The sequence below is a fragment of the Crotalus tigris genome, unplaced genomic scaffold (genome assembly GCF_016545835.1).
Source record: "Crotalus tigris isolate CLP2741 ecotype Arizona unplaced genomic scaffold, ASM1654583v1 scf7180000017864.473447, whole genome shotgun sequence".
Lineage (NCBI taxonomy): Eukaryota > Metazoa > Chordata > Lepidosauria > Squamata > Viperidae > Crotalus > Crotalus tigris.
This window is the reverse complement of record NW_024096685.1, coordinates 312,534-332,487: the sequence shown is the minus strand read 5'-3', so window position 1 is coordinate 332,487 and position 19,954 is coordinate 312,534. Positions and strand designations below refer to the sequence as shown.

Sequence of the window (19,954 nt, the reverse complement as noted above, 5' to 3'; positions counted from 1 at the left end):
CATTGCAAACCTTTACCTTGCTGGCAGAATACCTGTCAGGCGGAATTCATTTATTTACATCACTCTGACCTATGTGGTATTAACTGCTCCTGTGTCTCAAGTCTTTCTGGTTTCATGTCTTGTTCAGCCTCTCCTCCCTGAATGTTGACATCTTCAATAATCATTTTTCCATCATTAGATGAGTTATTGTGGTTAAATAGATCACCATCATTAAGTGAGACATACCCAGAATTTGCATTAATTCTGTCCCAATTTTGTTCTGCAAAATTAGCAGACCTTGAAATTACAATTCTTTTACTTCCATTGCTAAAGCGATATCCTTTTGACCCTGGCTCATAGCCCACAAATCTGAGCTTTCTTGCCTTTTGCTGTCCCTTTCTTCTGATTGCTTTCAGAATATGTACCCATGCAGTACTTCCAAAAATTCTCAAATGTGCCAGTGTTGGTTTTCTCCCATATAGAATGGCATATGGAGTATTATTAATGGAGGAACTCCACACCCTGTTAACTATATAATTGTCAGTCAATATGGCTTCTCCCCAATATGACCTGCTCATACCAGAATTCTCCAATAATGAATCTTTCATTGTTTGCAAAACACCATTCCTTCTTTCAGCTACACCGTTCTCTGCTGCTGTGTAAGGATTTGTATGTCTGTGTCTTATCCCCAACTGCCCCAACCATTCTTGGAATTTAGTTGACATAAATTCAGTACCTCTGTCAGTTTGCAACTGACACACTTGTTGTCTGTACCTTCTCTCTACAAAACTTACCCACTGTTTGAATTGTTGTAGCACCTCTGTCTTACCTCTAAGCAATAGCAAAAACTATACCTGCTATAATCATCAACAATTACCAGTGCATATTTTGCTCCTTCCAAACTGGCTTGTATAGGTCCCACCAGATCTGCATGGACCAGCTCTAGAGCTCTTTTTGTTTGTCTTGTGCTACATTTACTAACTGGGAATACCTTTGACTTTGATGCTTTGCATACTGCACAGTCCAAATATGTTTTGCATCCCTTCAAATTTAGCCCTTCTGCAAAATCTTGCATTTGCTGCAAAACTTTAAAGCTTGCATGGCCAAGTCTTCTATGTAGAAGATGAACACATGAATCATGCTCTGCAACATTCTTAAACGTATGGGAACATTGAACCTTTTGTCCCTGCAATACATATAGATTATCTTCCTTTATGCCTTCTGCACAAATATTCCCATTCCTTTTGATGAGACACTTCCCATTTACAAAAATGATCTCAAAACCTTGTTTGTCTAAATTAGACACACTTAACAAATTATGTTCCATCTCAGGTACACAAAGCACATTGGTAAACTTTGATTCCAAATATGGAATTTTTACATCGCCTTTTCCGATGACTTTTGCTTTCTGGCCATTTGCCAAAGCCACAGCTTCTTATGCTACTGGAACAAACCTGCAAAATAATTCACAATAACAATTGTTTGACTTGCCCCACTATCTATTAGCCACTTGTCTCTGTTGTTGCTATAGCAAACTTTTGCAACACCAAAATGTTCCTTTTGCAAATCAGTCCTTTTGGTTGCACAAATGTCCTTTACTGCAAATTGTTCCTTTGGAAACAGTTCCTTTTCAGATGGTTGTTTGCTCCACAAATGTAGCAATTCTTTTCTTGCTTAGCTCTCTGCCAGCAAAATGTTTCTTCTTCGGAGACTTGCAGTCTGGACCCCCTCCTCAGGAATTTCACCTCCTTGTGGCTGCTTCTAAAATGGTGCTTTTTTTTTCATTAAGCAAACATGCCTTTAAAGCCTCAAAATTTAAGTCTTGCTCTTCTTTACACTCAAATATGGCAGAAACTGTGTCCCAGGTTTTATCTAAACTGTTCAACACCAATAACACCTTCTGGGACTCAGGGAATTTAATCCCATGTTGTTCTAAATCCAAAAATAAACTTTGCATTTTATTTAAATGCTGTTCCACAGATTCACCTGGTTGCAAACAGGCCCTGTAAAGTTTTCTTGACAATTGCACTGTATTGCATACAGAAACATTCACGTACACAGCTCTCAACTTCAATCAAATCTCCTTTGCAATCTTTAAATTTGCAACATTTAGAAATTGTTCATCATCTAAATTCAAGATGAGATAAGCCATTGCTTGATCATGACTCTTCTGATCAGCAGCTGCAAATACTTGTGGTGGATTTTCTACCACAGCTCTTTAGCTTTCAGCAAACATTCCATTTTTTCAGCCCATATAATGTAATTCTTCTGGCCCAAAGGAGGCACACAGCTTTCCTTAAATTCCATTGCAGCCATTCTGCTAATTCTGCCTTGTTCTTATACTTTCTAAACACAGGCAATTTCTTCCAGCTTTAAATTACAATGCAGTCCTTAGTAAGCTCTGGGCCCATAACCTGTTAGAGAATTTTAATTTCTCTATTGGTAAAAAATAAATCAGAAGCTCTCACAGTTGACTGCATTTAGCTGATTCAAAATAACTTCTTTATATTTATATCAAAATATTTACAATACCATACATTCTTCTTTACAGCAACATAGCTCAATTGAAGACTTTTTACAGAGAAATACAGAGACAAACCTGAGACTGGAAATTCAGCTTCTAACTCAATAATCTTTTTGCACAGACTCAGTAGCACTTTCTTCACATTGGCTCACTGAGTTACCACATGACTCTTCCTGCTCATGAATATTCCAACAGTTCAGCTGGGGTCTTGCCTGTAGGTGTGCAAGGTGTGGTGCAGTGGCAAAGGAGAAAATCAGCTAACCTGTGGTGCCAGCTCCCGTGAGTGAGCCTCTTCAAGGTGTCTTTGGTTGTGCACACCATACGCTCAGCTTGGTCGTTGGAAGCCGGATGAAAAGGTGCCGAAGTAGCATGACGAATCATGTTGGCTTTCAGGAAAGCCTGGAGCTCTAAAGAGGTGAATTGAGGCCCGTTGTTGGAGACAAGGACATCTGGTAGCCCATGAGAGGCAAAGATCCCTCTCAGCACCTGAATGGTCCTGGCAGTAGTAGTAGTGGACATTGGAATGACCTCTAGCGATTTAGAGTGACTGTCCACAAAAATGAGGAAGAATTGCCCCTGAAAGGGGCCAGTGTAGTCGATATGAACCTTCAACCAAGGAGCATGTGTGTCCTGTGTACAGGAGCCTGTGGCATTTCAGGCCTAGACTGTTGGCAAATGTGGCACCCCTGGACCTGGGTCTCAATCTCCTTATCAAGCCCAGGCCACCAGAGATAGCTGCACGCAAGAGCCTTCATCTGGACTATGCCCGGATGTCCCTCATGCAGAGATTGCAAGACTCTAGTCCTCAATGAGGTTGGGATCATTACCCTGCTACACCACAGGACACAACTCTTAAAGGTGGATAGCTCATGCTTCCTTTTCCAGAAACTCTGGAAATTAGTGCCAGGACATGTGTCAGGCCATCCTGACAGCACCCAGTTCAATACGTGTGTTAGCGTGTGATCAGTGGCTGTTTCTGCAGCCACATCCCCTGCATTGAGGGGAAACTCAGGCAAATCCTGGATAGCCAGGATGTGGTTAGCTGGAGCAGGATCTCATTCTACAAGCTGTAGAGGCAATCTACTAAGGCCATCTTCATGGCCCATTTCTTTGCCTGGTTTGTGAACCAGGGAGTAATCATATGCAGAAAGGAAAATTGACCACCTCAGTATTCTAGGAGAAATTATGTGTGGGGTTTGCTTGTTGGTTGTAAACAACCCCAACAGTTGTTTATGGTCTGTATAGACCATGAAGTGGCAACCATACAAAAACTCATGGAACTTTTTTATGCCTGCCACTATGGTCAAGGCTTCTCTATCTATCTGTGCGTAATTACGCTCAGCAGATGACAGAGTCCTAGAATAGTAGGCTACAGGGACTTGTGTTCCATCAGCCTTCAGGTGACTTAAGACAGCCCCGATCCCATAAGGGGATGCATCGCAGGCTATACACATCGGCAGCTGCTCATTGAAAACAGAGAACAGCATTTGAAAACAACAATGCCTTTACCTCAGCAAAACTCCTTTTGTGGACTTGTGTCTACTTCCATGGAGCCTGTTTGTCCAAGAGCCAGTGTAACGGCTCTGCCACTGCAGCCTTGTGAGGGAGGTAGGAATGGTAAAAATTTAGAAGCCCAAGGAAGGCTTGAAGCTCGCTCTTCAACTTGGGACTTGGAGCCTGCTGAATCGCTTTGAGCTTAGATTCAGCAGGATGGATGCCTTTGGCATCTATGCGAAACCCCAGGAATTCAGTGGAAGTTACTCCAATTTTGCATTTTTCCTGCTTAAGCTTCAGCCCCGCTTCGCGGAACCGCAGCAAAGCCTTTCAGCCAGATTTTCGAGTGATTCCCCTGCAATGAGGACATCATCGAAGTAAGGGCAAACTCCCTGAAAGTTACGCTCCATCACGCTTTGAAAAATGCCAGAGGCTACGTTAACCCCAAACTGCAGTCTTCTGACTTTGAAAGCTCCCTGGTATGTTACGATGGTCTGAGCCTCAGCCATTGCATCATCCACCAGTAGCTGTTGATAGGCCATAGCCAAATTGAGTTTGGCAAAAACTCGGCCTCCTTTAAGTGAGGCCAAAATGTGGCTCACCATCAGCACCAGATAAGAGTGCTGCTGTAACGCTTTGTTTAATGTGCATTTATAGTCAGCACAAATGCGGACTTCCCTGTTGGCCTTGAGTGGTGTGACTATGGGTGTTTTCCATGGACTGCTATCCACAGGTTCCAAAATACCTTACTGTAGCAGTTTATCCAGCTTGGCATTAATTTTTTGCTTAAGCGCAAAAGATTGATGAGGCTTAATTGATGAGGTGCAATGGAGGGATCTAACTGCAAAGCAATGGGAGGCCCCTTGTACGACCCAAACTCTGGGCTGAGCACATCAGCAAACTCCTTGCAAACTTCCACAAGGCCTGCCATTTGCAAGCTATGTAGCCCAGTCACTTGAATCCCATGTGCCTCGAACCAATCGAGTCTGATTAGACTCATGCGGTCACCCTCAACCATGACGATGTCCAGAAACCCCTCAAAATGCTTACGCTACACTCTGAGTGTGGCCTCCCTTTCACACTGACTCGGGAATTCTGGAAGTCAGTTAAGATAAGATCTGAGGGCCTGAGATTAATTCTCTGGCTGCTCCTATAGCAAATCTGCTTGAGGGTTTCCTGGGAAATGATTGACAGAGCTGAACCCGTGTCCAGCTCCATCATTAAGGGGATCCCCTGCAATTTGACATCAAGACACAGCTTCTTTTTTAATGGCTGGTGAACTCCTGTTCTCAAAACGCTCCTGCGGGATGCGCAGAAGCCCACCCTATTCTGGCTGGGGACCCTGATACTTTTCTGAGGCAACTCTTCCAATGGACAGTCTTTCTTGCAAACCAAACAAACGGCGGCTATGTGGCCTTGCCAGCCACACACCCGGCAAGTAGCAGAGTGAAAACGGCAGTCGGAGCACTTGTGGTGTTCTCCACATCCAAAACACCGAGGCAATAGAACTGCCTTGGCAGACCCCTTATCAGCTCGCTCTTGGGGCCTTCTCTCTGCTGGCTGCTGCAGACGGTCGACCTCATTTTCGGAATCCAGTTCAGATACCTCTTGAGCAACCTCTTGATGAATGAAGCCCAAACTTGTAGGGTTCTTGGAAAGCTGCAAGGCCTTAACAGCTCCTCCCGCTGCTTCGTTGGCCGTGATCTCCCTTAGCACATCTTGGAAGGAAACGTCTTCCTTCACAAAAATCTTTTGTTGCAGCTCTCGGCTCCTCAAGCCACAAACTAGCCGATCACGCAGCCATTCTTCTAAATCTTTGAATTCACAGGGCCTTGCAGCTTGATGTAGAGCAGCAATAAAGTCAGCAGCAGACTCTCCTGGACGTTCGTCCCGCTGCTCGAATGCATGATGCCATACAATCACCAAAAGCTTTGGTTCAAAATGCTCTCTTAACATTTTCTTAAGTTCAGTATAAGCAATGGATTCCAACGGTGCTGGGGCGACCAGGTTCTCAGCAATATCAAATGTCTCTTGCCCACAGACACATAGTAACATTGCAGCTTTGAGCCTGTCCTCCCAAACTTGTTTTACCCAAAAGTAGTTTTCTACCCGAGCAACGTATGAACTCCAATGTTCAGGGTGCACTGTATTGAATTCGGACAGACACCCAATCTTAGCCATCACTCCTCCTTGGTGGCCTCATCAATGCCTCGTGCTGCTCCGTCTTGCGAAGAGGTTCCAGAACAAATCTTGCTGAACTCTCCTCCAGTGTTTTCGTATTGGCAGGCAGTCACACAAGTCAGAACGCCGAACTTCCCAGCCCTTCAGCCTTCCATGGTGAGTCAGCCTACTTTTCTCTGCTGCACAATCCCATCCTCATCGCCAATGTTCTGTTCTGTGCGTTGGTAAGGCATTGAGATGAGGCAGGATTAATAACAGTTGTTACTTTATTATTCAACTGAACCTCAGCAGAACAACACACAGGATGGCGCGGATCTCTTGTATACCCTTTTGCAGGGACAGCGTCAGCCAATAAATGCAACATATTTTCTCACTTTGCGCATGCGCAATAGGCTGGAGACAGCCTGTCTGGCCCGGGCAACCACATGATCTGCCCAGGTCTCTCTGCAGCTTCCTGCACCTGCTCTGTTAATCACAGATCCAGGACATAACAGTGGGGATTGCCAATTATTAGCATTTGTGGATGATCTTTGCTTCATTGCAAAGAATTTGGCACAGGTGAAGGAATTTACTAATCAATTGGAGAAAAAGTTTGAATTGAAAAGTCTGGGTGAAATACAAAATAATCTTGGTGTAGAGATACAAAAAACTGAGAAAGGTGGTTATGTTCTCAGTCAAAGAAGGAAAATTGAACAACTGTTGGAGAGATACAACATGAAGGATTGTAATTCTGCTCCAACACCTACAGTATGAGCATAGATTTTCACAATACTTTGGGCGAGGACAAAAGTGAAGCCTGTGATCAGGAGATATATCAGTCAGCAATAGGAACCCTGTTATATCTGTCACAGTGGTCCAGACCAGACACAGCAGGTGCAGTAAGCATCTTAAGTCGCTTTACTGCTGCACCAATGCAGTTGCATTGGATGGGTGTGAAGAGAATTCTCAGGTATTTGAAGGCAACTGTGAATTTGGGTCTTCAAATACAGGTCTCTGAAGAATTAAAGTTAAAATGTTATGTTGACAGTGATTATGCCAATGATGTGCAAACCAGAAAGTTCAATTCTGGGTTTGTAGTATTATTTGGAGGGACTTTGATTGGATGGAAGTCCAGAAAATAAACAACTGTAGCTATTTCTACTGCAAGAGGCAGAATTTATTGCTCTGTCTGAACTTTGTTCAGAGGTAACCTGGTATGTACAGATGTTAAAGGATATAAGTATAGAAGTTAAAGAAGCTGTAACAGTATTTGAAGATAATGCTGCTTGCATTAAAATGATAACAGGTGACAGGGTGAAAAGTAGAAGCAAGCATGTGGACATTAAATACTGTAATGTCAGAGAAGCCATCAAAAGTAAACTAATCCGCTTGCTTAATTGTTCTTCAGATGACAATCTGGCAGATGTAATGACCAAGCCATTGGATGGAGTACACCATGGGAAAAGTATTAAATTATTTGGTTTTATGTCTATTCCAGTCATAAAGGGAGGAGTATCAATGTGCAAGAATTTATGAACTGGAATAGCCATAGCAACGAACCAGCCAATGGGAAATATTATATAACTGAGACATAGGATTGGCTGTTTGAGGCATGTGATCCAGCCTAGGTCTGGGCATGTCTTAGTCTCTCCCTGTGTCCTGATCTCCAAGTTAAGAGTTGTTGATGTTCCTCAGAGCTGAATGAAACTGTATGTATCATGTTTATATATATTTTATAGATGAAGTTTTTCTAAACTATGCCTCCTGCTCATTTTGAATGTGTGCTTATTTTTTGGGCTTATTTTTGCGCTAGAAGCTATAAAACTCTTACATAATTGTAGGAAATTATGAGAAGGAATGTGTATATTTAATGTTACATGTATTAACTGCAGCGAGAATTGTATTTGCTCAACATTGGAAGGATGAAGAATTACCAGCGGAGGAAGAGATAATTAAGACAATTTTAGACTAGCACTAAAAATGAAAGAAAAATAAGATTCAGATTACTTTAGAACACGGGATACATTTTATCCAGTGGTAGGATTCAGCTGGTTTGCACCACTTTGGCAGAACTGGTTGTTAATTTTTTGTTGCCCAGGCCCAGAATGGATTTTTGGAAGCGGCATCCGCACAGAGAACTGGTTGTTCACATATTTGAATCCCACCGGTTTTATGAATGGTTAGAAAAATGAGGTAGAAAGAAAGGAATTTGACATGTATTAATAAACTAAACACTGGAACCCAGACAATATGTTGCTGATAAAATATTAAGGATTTGTGACTATAAATAATTAATAAAATATTGGGGGGGGGGAGGAAAGAAACTATTCTTACCTGTACAAGAATAGTCATCAATTCTGATGTAACTTGTTTTGCAGACACACATAAATGACCCTGGTATGTTGACACACATGGTATTTTCCCGACAGTAATGTCTCCCTTCAGAACATTCATCAATATCTGTGGATAAAATAACAAGGCCAGATGAACAAACACTGCTGAATATCCTGCTGTTGTAATAATGTCATCAATTATAGCAATTCTCTCTGTCTTACTTCCTAGGCAGAGATTTAAGTTACAGTACCCCAATTACCAATTTTTACTCTGCGACTATTTAGTCATAGAAGCAATTTCCTTCATCCCTTAGAAGAATGTTTATGACTACAAATCTGAAAGGCAACTGCTAATTGCTTTAGTATTACTTAATATGTATATTGTTACATAAAAGTAGAAGTAGTGTATACCTTTTTTTAATGAAAATTATCAGCACTTTTGATCAGTGACGTCATCAAAGTAAACAAACCCACGTGCTGATTACGTCAACAGGGCACAGCCCTAAAAGGAAGTGACGTGCTCAGCCCCCACCCTCCGGATGTGACGTTTTGGCCTAATCCCATCAAGATTGGCAGTCAATCCTCTGGGTACATGATTAGGTTAACCCTAGACTAATTCTATGGACATTCAAAACCAAAAAGAGCTAAGTAAAGTGAATAATTAGCAGAGGCCTGTGTTTTTGGGGAACAAGCCCTACTTTGGGGAGCTGTTAACCCTAGACTATTTCTATGGACATTCAAAACCCAAAAGAGCTAAGTGAATAATTAGCAGAGGCCTGTGTTTTTGGGAAACAAGCCCTACTTTGGGGAGCTGTGAAATAAAAAATAAAAAAGGCTTTTTATTTCTAATCATTCTAGCCTAACGATGCTTTTAATTTTTGTGGAGTTTTAAAAATCAGTGCCTCAAAAGCTGGGGAAAAAGAAGCCCCTGAAAGGCAGCCAGAGCCTGCATTTAACCCCTTTTTTCTAAAAGATATTTTTTTCTAAAAGGTATTTATGTCTAGGTGGTTTTAAAAGCATTTCCTCGAATGCAGGGGGAAAAACAAACAAACACAGCCCCTTTTAAAACCCACAGCTGGTTTTTACCTTTGTAAAAAATCTAAACACACATATTTTGCCATTTGTACCCCGAATAAAATTTATTCTGCCCGCCTTCCCACTATAGCAAAAGACAAGGAATATTAACAGGAATTAAAATGCTCACAAGAGGCAAGCAGCCAACCAGGCTCACAAGAGGCAAGCAGCAAGCAGCCATGTGTGTTTCTGTCTGTCTGCTAGTAAAAAAAAAAAGAAGGGGTAGGCCTTGTTTGGGATGTGCCCGGGCATGTCATGCTCCCCGTGATCTGGGCATGCGCTATGCTCAAGGGCGTGTCATTGCAAGGGGCAGGGGAGTTTGCTCCCCCTGATCTGGGCATGCGCAATGCTCAAGGGCGTGTCATTGCAAGGGGCAGGGGAGTTTGTGCGGGCAGGGACATGCCCGGGCATGTCATGCTCCCCGTGATCTGGGCATGCGCAATGCTCAAGGGCGTGTCATTGCAAGGGGCAGGGGAGTTTGTGTGGGCAGGCCTGAACAGCTAGCGATTTAGTCCCAGCAGTCTTTTGAAGATGGCAGCCTCTGATTCCAAAGGTGTTTTTACACCAACAGCAAAAGATAGCTTCGGACACTCTGATACAAGGCCCCAGCCAACAGAATGCAACAAAATCTGTTGCAGGGGTTATGATAAAGAAAATTTTTTATTCAGACCTGTGTTACATGGCTGTAGCATGGTGTGTTGTAACTTTAACGATGAGATGCAGAGTACTTACCGGACAGCCTGTGAAATGGTGAATGATACTACATTATCTCCCAGCAATGGTAAGTAAATATGTTTTTATTTATGATAATGTAAATGATGCTGGAGCGGATACACTGCTAACAGAATGTGCTTTATATTTTGCAGACTCTGAATTAGTAATACCTAGACAGCAAACACTTCAAGACACCCCGCTTTTAGATTCCTGTGATAATCGCCGTGGTCAGAAAGCTTCTGCAGATTTTTCTGATCTAGACTGTAACAGGGATTATGAGTTATCCCAGAGACCACACTATCTACCTTGTGAGTTAAAGAGCTGCAATTTGTGTAAAGACTGGTTTGCTTGTGACTACGGACGTGATTTATGGGGCACAGGCGGGCCAGAGTATTATAAAATAGCGTGTTATAGGCCTTTATCTTCTGATTCTGATAGTGGTGATGAGGGATATTTTTCTGATGGCGGTGCTGTGCGCCCTCTGAATTCTGTATAACCAATAAAAGACTGCGTTAATGTCAACACTTGAACATTTGTCAGTGGTCTTTCAGTATAACGATGCATGAAAAGCTTTTAAGTCGTATTTATTATACTCCGGGGTGTGTAGGGAGTTATGGAGGTGTGAATGCCCTTTTTCAGGAAGCTAGAAAACATGATAAAAACCTGACCATGAAGCAAGTCAAGACGTGGCTGTCAGGGGAAGACGCTTATACGCTTCATAAGCCTGCAAGAATTAATTTTCCTAGAAATAAAACAGTAGTGTCTGGCTTAGATCATCAATGGCAGGCTGACCTCATAGATGTCTCCAAATTTTCTAAAGAGAATCATGGAAAAAAGTACATCTTAGCAGTTATCGATGTGTTATCTAAATATGCCTGGGCCTCCCCTTTATCTGATAAAACAGGGAGGGAAGTTACATCCGCTTTCCAGAATATCTTTCAAACAGGACGTGCACCCCGAAAATTACAGACAGATGCAGGTAAAGAGTTCTTGAATATTCCACTGAAGAAACTTTTAGCACGTTACGGCATTCATCATTTTGTCACTCATAGCGAAACTAAAGCAGCCGTTATAGAGAGGTTTAATAGAACCCTAAAAAACAAACTCTGGAGATATTTCACAGCTAGAAATACCCACCGGTATGTGGACATTTTAGCAGATACTATTCAGGGGTACAATAGCTCTTACCATCGTAGCATCGGTACTGCTCCTAACACCGTAAATTTGTCTAACGAAAGGGGTGTGTGGATGAGGCTTTATGGGGCAACTTTAAAAAGAAAAAGAAAGGAAAAATGTCTTAAGATGGGGGATCATGTCAGGGTATCCAGACTGAAGGGTAAGTTTGAAAAGGGCTATCAGCAAACCTATACGGATGAGATATTCATCGTCAAAGAACTGCAGACAAGGGGGGAAAGAGCGGTGTATAGATTAAATGATTACACTGGTGACCCTGTAAAGGGGGCTTTTTACTTTGAGGAGCTCCAAAAGGTTCCTGCTGACCAACAGCGCATATACAGAATAGAGAAAATTATCCAAAAAAGAGGGCGGGGGAGACACAGAGAATTTCTAGTCAAATGGACTGGATGGCCAGAGAAGTTCAACAGTTGGGTTAAGGAGACTGAAGTACAACATCTTTGATATGGCAGAGTTTTACATCACCCTTCCCAGCAATGCGTCAGCAGCAATTTTCCCCCAAAACAGAAATTCTAATTTCACTATACAATTAGCAAGATCATTGGATCTTCCAGGGTCATGGGAAGTAGGGCTAGCAGAGATACAGTATCCGCATAGTTGGCACACATTAACTTCTCCTGGATATTTTGAAATTGCTAATGAGAGAAAGAGATGGCATTTTTCTTTGAGAAGCGGATACTATACTAGCATCCGACAACTGTTAGAAAATATGAACAAGCTTATATCAAGTGCCAAGGACGGCCCTAAGACAACCCTACAGTATGATGCAGTGGGTCGAAAAATTAACCTTAAAGGTGATGAACCGCATACCATTCTAGTTAGCGGAGAACTTGGACATCTGTTAAGTACGTTTCCTGGATTCAACACCTTATATGTTTACACAGACATTGTAGAGCTCCAGATAGTGGGTGACTACTATGTGCCATTACTGCGCTGTGTGCCTGTGCAAGGGCAAGACAACGATTTCATCACAATAACCTATGACCGTCCACATTATGTACCGGTCAGCAAACATCACATCGATACCGTTACTATAGAAATCAAAACCGACCAGGACAAAAACGTGCGTTTTTATAACGGGAAGGTGATTGTCAAGCTTCATTTTAGGCCTCGGAAAAGTGAAGGATGGTTGTAATCAAGGAGCACGGAAACCCTCAAGACTATGTGGCTTACTACAGGGCACAAGCCGGTGGAGGCCTTCCAGGCTTCCGAGGAGCCCCCATTATGTACGGGACAGGGTTAGGGGGTCTGTTCCGTGGGCTTTTTCGAAAAGCAATGCCTTTTTTGAGGCGTGGATTAGAAATCATTAAGCCGCATGTGAAATCTGCTGCCAAAAACATTGTCAGAGATGTTGCGGGGAATCTTGTATCCCAAGTTGTTGATAGGGGGCAGGCTGGATCAGGGTTGTTCATAGCCAGGAAGAATTATGCATCGGGCCCGCCTATTCCGCTTAAAAAGAAAAGACTTGTGAAAAAGGCCCGTCATACCAAGAGGAGACGTGCGCAGAAGAGGAAGCTCTGTGACAAGGAAGACATATTCTAATACAATATGTCATTTATTCATTCTGCTTCAGAGGAATGTGTTAAATCAGAACTGGATCTTTTTCAACTGGCGCCTACACAGACCAGTATTGAAAACAGTACCTATGTCGAGATCCCTCCTTTATCAGCGCTAACACCCAACGCACCCCTGGAATTTTTTATCACGGGGCATGGTGAGCATTACACGGATTTAAACAACACTCTGCTGTATGTGAGTTGCAAGATTGTAAAGGCGGATGGGACGGATATTGATGATGGGGCAAGGGTGGGCCTGACCAACTACCCTATAGCATCACTATTTAACCAGCTGGATGTTACTTTGGGAGATCGGCTCATTACACAGAGCCATCATTGCTATTCTTATCGGGCCATGATTGAACTGATTCTGAACTTTGGTAGTGATGCACTGGGTTCCCAATTTACAGCTGGGGGTTTTTACAAAGATGACTCAGAACTCATGGAGAGTACTCTACTGACAGCTGCTGGGAACTCCGGTTTCAAAGCGAGAGCAAGACACACGGCCGGTAGTCGTAAATGGGATTTGCTAGGACCACTGCATAGCGATCTGTTTTTTCAAGATAGACTGCTGATTAATGGCGTTGATGTGAAAGTCAAACTCACAAGAAGCAGAAATGAATTTTGTGTGATGAAGGATGGCAATGAGAATTATAAAGTGCAACTCCTGGCAGCTTCTCTCTTTGTAAAACGTGTAAAAATAGCCCCGGGAGTGCGCCTTGGCCATGCAGAAGCTTTGCTCACCTCCAATGCCAAATACCCCATTGATCGAGTGGGGATGAAGGTTTACAGCATTCCTGCAGGGAGCCTTGTGTGTAATCAGGAAAATCTATTTCTGGGGCAGCTACCTAAACAATTAGTGATTGGGTTTGTGGACAATGCATCTTTTAGTGGGGATTATGAAAGAAACCCATTCAATTTTCAACACTGCAATGTCAATTTTTGCGCCCTGTATTGTGATGGCGAGCAGATCCCCGCAAAGCCTCTTCAGCCTGATTATGAACACGGTCTTTTTGTGAGAGAGTACATGCAGATGGTGCAAGCCACAGGCAAAGGCATGAAAGACAGGCCACTGATAATCAGCCGGGAAGAGTTTAACCGAGGGTATACCTTGTATTGTTTTGACTTGAGTCCTGATCAGGGATGCTCTGAGCACTATTCTTTGATCAAGAATGGTAACCTCAGAGCCGAAATTAGATTTGCACAACCCCTCCCCAACACCGTCAACATGATTCTCTATGCAATTTTTGAAAACCTTATTGAAATAAGTCACACAAGGAATGTGCTTTTTGATTATATGTGAGTATGGACACACTGCAGCTCCTCCAATTGTTCTCTGGAAATACTGCCTTTCTAGGGGTCTACCCTTGTGATCTGCTACCCCAGAGACATATCTCCAAAAGACCTTTTGGATTAATTGTAAATACTCACCCTCACACTCTGCCTGGTGAACACTGGCTGGCCCTCTACTTCCCATCTCCTGGATATGGTGAATTTTTTGATTCTTATGGAAGACCGCCGGATAGCCCTGACTTTCCTGGCTCTATAGTGATGTTTCTAGAGCAGCAAGCTGAGAAATACACATTTCACCAACGTCAACTGCAACACCCCAGCGCTGTGACCTGCGGGCAACACTGTGCGTTTTTTCTACTGAACCGGACTAAAGGAGTGGACTATGAAAATATTTTAAAGATGTACTCCAATGCAGATATTAAAAATGATCAAATGGTAAAGCTGTTTGTAAAAACTATAAAGGTGGGGAGGGGGCTTGGAACCTGTAACCGTCACCAATGCATGCAGACTTGCATGCCTTATTGTAAAATAAAGAAAAAGACTTAAACGTTTTTACTTGTTTCACTGTGTTTTTATTCATTTTACAAATTGAGCCAGTCACCAAACTTGAACCTACTTCTAGGATTTAATGTCCAAGGGCTAGAGGGGGTACCGGTAATCAGAGGCTTCTGAGTTTCAAAAGGGGGTGTCATAACAGAGACGGGGTTAGTAGCAGCTTCATCCTTAACAACCAGAGAATCTTTCAACTTTTCTATTTGCTCTTTAACAGTTGTAGACCCCAACACAGAGGTTGGAACATTCACCTCAGCCATAGCATTCATAAAGTCATCCCAGCCTTTAGGTTTCCGCTTCTCAGTAGGAGCTCGGTGTTGTGAGGCTCCTTTTACCAAGTCTAAAATATTAGTACCAGGAATAGGGACCCCTTTGTATAAAAAGGTACCACGATCATCCCAGGTTGAGACGTCCTGATGCTGCTTCATTTTGTTCAGTAAAAGTTCTGCATTTTTCCTGTAACGGGTGCTCACACCCCTTAGGATCTCATCCATCGCTGTGTCCTGCGGAGATGGCTGTGGCGACTGTTCTGGTAAAGTTGGAAGTGGTCGAGGCTCTTCCGGTGGATAAATGAGATTCAGTCTGTCCTTTTCAGATTCATTTTGCCTGGTCAGTCTTAGATACCTCTGCAGTGTAGAATTGTAGAGCTTAATCTTGTCATCCTCAGACAAATCAGCTCTCTGAAGAATGGTACGCATCTCATCATCCAACCGGTTAGTGGCTATAGCCCCCATAGTAGGGGGCCTACCCTGTAGTTGCTCCATCTGATGACGCGACACCAGGTACATTTTTTCGGCATGATCCATGGTTTATCCAGCTAACAGGCTAGTCAATAGCGGAATAGCTATCCCTAGTAAGGGCCCGATAAAACCGCCTGACTGAAGTATGATCTTCTTCTTCTTTTTGAGTGAGACCTTTCTATCACTCAACTTTTTAATGACCCCTTTCTTTCTCTTTAGAGACCGGAATTGTGAAGGTTTCAGAGGAAGGTTTCCTTTTAGGGTGTTCAGAGCTATTTCTGCTATTGCCCCCACCAGGTCATTGTTAGCATTGCATAAGATGGCTTTTCTCTGTCTTGGTCCAGCCTTTACTAAGATTTTTAAAAGCCCCCAATTTCTACGTACCCTCTCTGACATCTTAAATGAACTAGCGCTAGGGTAACTGAGCTACTGCTTTTTACACTTCTTTTTCATTGTGTAAACAGTAGGCCAATCAGGCGGGAAGAGGCCTGTTCTCAACCTGTAGGATTCTGGAGTGGTGGCTGCCAAATCTACCAAAAGGTACCCATGTGGTTTGCGAGTGGCATCTTGGAATACTTCTAAAAAATACTTTGTGTTAGTGGGATACATTTGTCTGGCCAGTGTGACAATTTGCATCTGATCACGGGGGCTGCTGAACAAAACCAAATATTTGGAATTCAGAGCTATTGTTCTCATTTTCTTACCTTGAAAGAACAGGTTTTGTAGTATGAGAATAATGCTCAGGTTTCTGTGATGGACGTACTGTGTAAAAGCCTTCTCTATTTGATCGCTGTCACCGGCCGATGCCATGAGATCATCTATCACAGCTAGAGTGATTTGTTTTGGCGGAAACAAATCATCATCTTCAAAAGAAGACGGAAGCCCCTCCATAAACTTAATATAAGGAATTTTATTAAGCAGTTCTTTGTACAGAGGTTGCCAACAACTATAAAACCATACAATATTTTGAGGCATTTGAGACAACACAACATCACCATGTTCTAACATTTGTTTGATAAAAAAAGATTTGCCAGAATTGGACGGGCCGCTTATAATACAGGAGAAAGGGTGTACAAATTGTGCAATGTTTTCCGCCATCCTTAATAACCGTAAGGCAGCGTACAGTAATCCTCACTCTTTAATAACCTTTTATTATACACTACTTTTAGAGTTTTTCGGAGGACCCGCGTTTCTAGGGTCCAATTTTTCTTAACCCTAACAATCCCCAACTGCTCTACCCCAATCTCCTTTTTTCTCTCTGCACCAGACACACAATAATCATCTACCAAATCTTTCAAGCTGTCAAAATTAACCTTGTTGCTATTACCACAGTTTAGCGTGATCCCCTTCACTTTTAGCACCGTTTCCCCGTTGGACAAAGCATAAGCATACGTTTTGGGACCAGCCGCAACAAACTCTGTTATCGTAGTGTTTGGTGGAATCTCACTTGTCAGCTGTCCTAAATAATCACCCAAAGGAGGTGTCCACGCCCCCTCTCTACTTACAAAAATGACTGAATCGGTGTCATGGTACAGGCACCTATCGCCCAGCCCATCCAGTAGTCTGTATAATTCCAGCCGGGCATAAGCAGTAGTAAAGCTGGCGATAAATACATTAGTGCATGTCGATTTGGTGGGGTGGTTCTTGGCTGTTTTCCATGTCACAACAGCTGTCTCTGTATCCACAAACTCACATGAGGAAACATCATAATAGGGCACAAAAAGGTATTTGAATAAATCCTCAGGGTTTGTCACCACGGATGTGGTCAGGTGATTGGTGCTCTGACCAAACTTGCCCCACAGCGAATTTAAAAACAGCTTGGCAATCTGTCTTTTAGCAGGATTTACTTCAATGTGGTCACGTCGTAAGCGGACACCTTCCATCTTTTCATAATCCTGAATATATTGCTCTTCATCCTGTTCTGTTTTGCACCAGTCAGGGTAACCACTGGCCTCCTGTTTCTGTCTGAGATGCGTGTTCATATAACCTGAAAATAGCTCATTTGATGTTCTTTCAAAATGCCAGATCTCATAGATTTCAACAATTCTGTAACCTTTTTCTAAAGCTACATTCAATTCAATGGTACACCATGTCCCAGTCAGAGCTCTTTCCTCATCACTGTGTTTACAGGGGGTGGTTTGCAGTTTTTCTGTGCAGGTTGCGCACAAACTAAACATTAATTTGCCCCCTGATTTGTGGGGTAGGATTGGGAAATAGAGATTCCTTGGTGGGTACACTTTGACTTTGGCCAACCCAAAATATTGCTTTATGTCCCCAAAGTTTTGGTAGATGATTTGCGGATGGCCAATTGGGTACTCCTTGGTCTTATTCACAAACGGGTACAAACTGGTGAAATCATAGTATAAGATTTGTTCACCGGGTTTGGGTTTGTAGTACAGGCATGTAGCATTTGTTCTACCACCAAAAAAAGCATCTCGAGGATTCAAAGGAGTTGGGAGCTTATTCTCAACTAGAAACTGCTTCAAAGAGGTGTCATCCTCCACCATGGCCCTCCATTCATGTTCCCAGATGCAGCGCACAGCATACCCCTGGCCCCTGAGGTACTCTTCTTTAATCTTAGTACGGTTGTGCAGGCCTCCATATGTTGAATCAAGTAATTTGTTGAAGTCTTTTTCAGAGTAGCAGACAGGGCACCCATGAAAAAAACACCCGTGAAATTCAAAAGCTGTGGGAGTTCCATTTATGACAGCAAAACCATCCAAAAAATATTTGCCTACTTGCTTTTCACCCCCCTTCAGAGCATGCTGGATATTGAGATTCTCAGTGTGCTCTATATGCAACAACCATTGAATCGCTGGAGCTGAATACCTTTTCTGTGTCTTGTGATAATTGTCCAAAGGAGCTAATGCAATGGTATAGCTCTTCAAATACATGAACCGGTACTGGGCCATACAGACAGATGCCAGTGTGATATGTTGGAAGGGGTCAATGCCTCGAATTGCTATCTCCTCAACAATATCTCCCCCGACCCCCCTGAAACCCTCTCGCTCAGTCATTTCCATCACCTGTTCCCTAAATCGAATACAGGCCTCTCTTAATATATCTACATCTTGTCTGCAATAGTAAGCCAGAGCCTTCTTTAGTTTAAACACGGTACCTGTATTAGCAGAGTGCCATTTCATGAATTCTTCTCTCTCCCCGGGCATCATGGTTTCAGGGCTGTAATACTTGATTTCAGGGAGTGGCCCCACGTAGTCTTGATTGGCCATTGTATTGAACAAGTGGGGGAAATATCCTTTGCTGCCTTGAAACCCCATAGCTTTGGGTAATTTGCTTAATTTAAGGGGCAAAAATGAGAGGCTATCAATAAACCGGATCTTATAATCTGGCAGGGTGATACACAAAAGTTTCCCCCCTTGATTTATAAGCTGAACCTTAACCTTTTCACGGATCAGCTGCTTCAGTACTAGGTACCCATCATAACCTTTGGAGTTGTGAGCGATAAAAGTACATCCTTTAAACTTATGATTTATAAAATTCTTTACAAACTGCTCCAGGCATCTAACACCATAACAATCCCACCTCACAACATCTTTATCATCCTCATCATTCAACATATCCCTGGCGCAGGCATAATTAGGTATATGGATGCCTGTCTCTTGACAGCATTCAAAATCATAAATGATGTATCTTTTGCCAATTTGCGGCCGGTCCAACGAATTTAGAAAGCATAAATGCCCTTCCAAGCTTTCAACCTTCTCAGAGCACTGTCCACACTTGGTTTCCTTGCACTTTTTGTGGGGGCTAAAGACGTAAGCCCCACACGTTTCACAATATTCTTTATTCTTACAGTCTACTTTTCCCTCCATAGCAAGCTGTGTGTGTCTTTCAAGACACGCCTTAGACCGGCAAAACTCTTTGCACCTACAGCAGCGCGCCTTCTCCCCCACCACCTGCTGGCATTCTTGGGTGAGGCAGGCTCTGCAGATATATTGACAGCCATGACTAAATTTGTGGTGGTAGGCTGTGTGGCAGAATTTACAGAAATAGCGTTCACCCAGGAAGCCCTTGATATTTTTGATGCCATAATAATGCTTGTCGTGTAACAATATAAACACTATTTTTTCTTGCTGGGGGCTACCTGTGACAAAAAACCGCCAACCGTCCTGCATATAAAACAAGATCTTTATAGTGACCCTTAAAGCTTCTTCAAAGAGGTGTATCTGAGAAAAGTCAATTCTGTTTTCTGTGGAAACACCCAGTCTATTGTGAAGTTCCCTGGCCCTGGTAATAATTTCTTGATTTCTAACATCCCCGCCAATCAGCCAGAGCAAACAGCTAGCAAAACATAGAAATTCACCTCCCACATTGAAATCTACT

The 19,954-nt window shown here is 42.8% G+C and overlaps 1 protein-coding gene across 8 annotated transcripts in view; it reads right to left on the bottom strand.

Moving 5' to 3' along the window:
• LOC120308080 (protein NEL-like) overlaps window positions 1–19,954 on the bottom strand; it is a 374,605-nt gene that overhangs the window by 105,946 nt on the left and 248,705 nt on the right. For all 8 annotated transcript variants that reach the window (XR_005556738.1, XM_039343560.1, XM_039343562.1 and 5 more), the window contains exon 13: window positions 8,492–8,617. Coding sequence is in view for 7 of the 8 variants with exons in the window: in XM_039343560.1 (XP_039199494.1) it covers window positions 8,492–8,617 (126 nt within the window). In the remaining variant the exon portion in view is untranslated. The remainder of the gene's footprint in view (window positions 1–8,491; window positions 8,618–19,954) is intronic.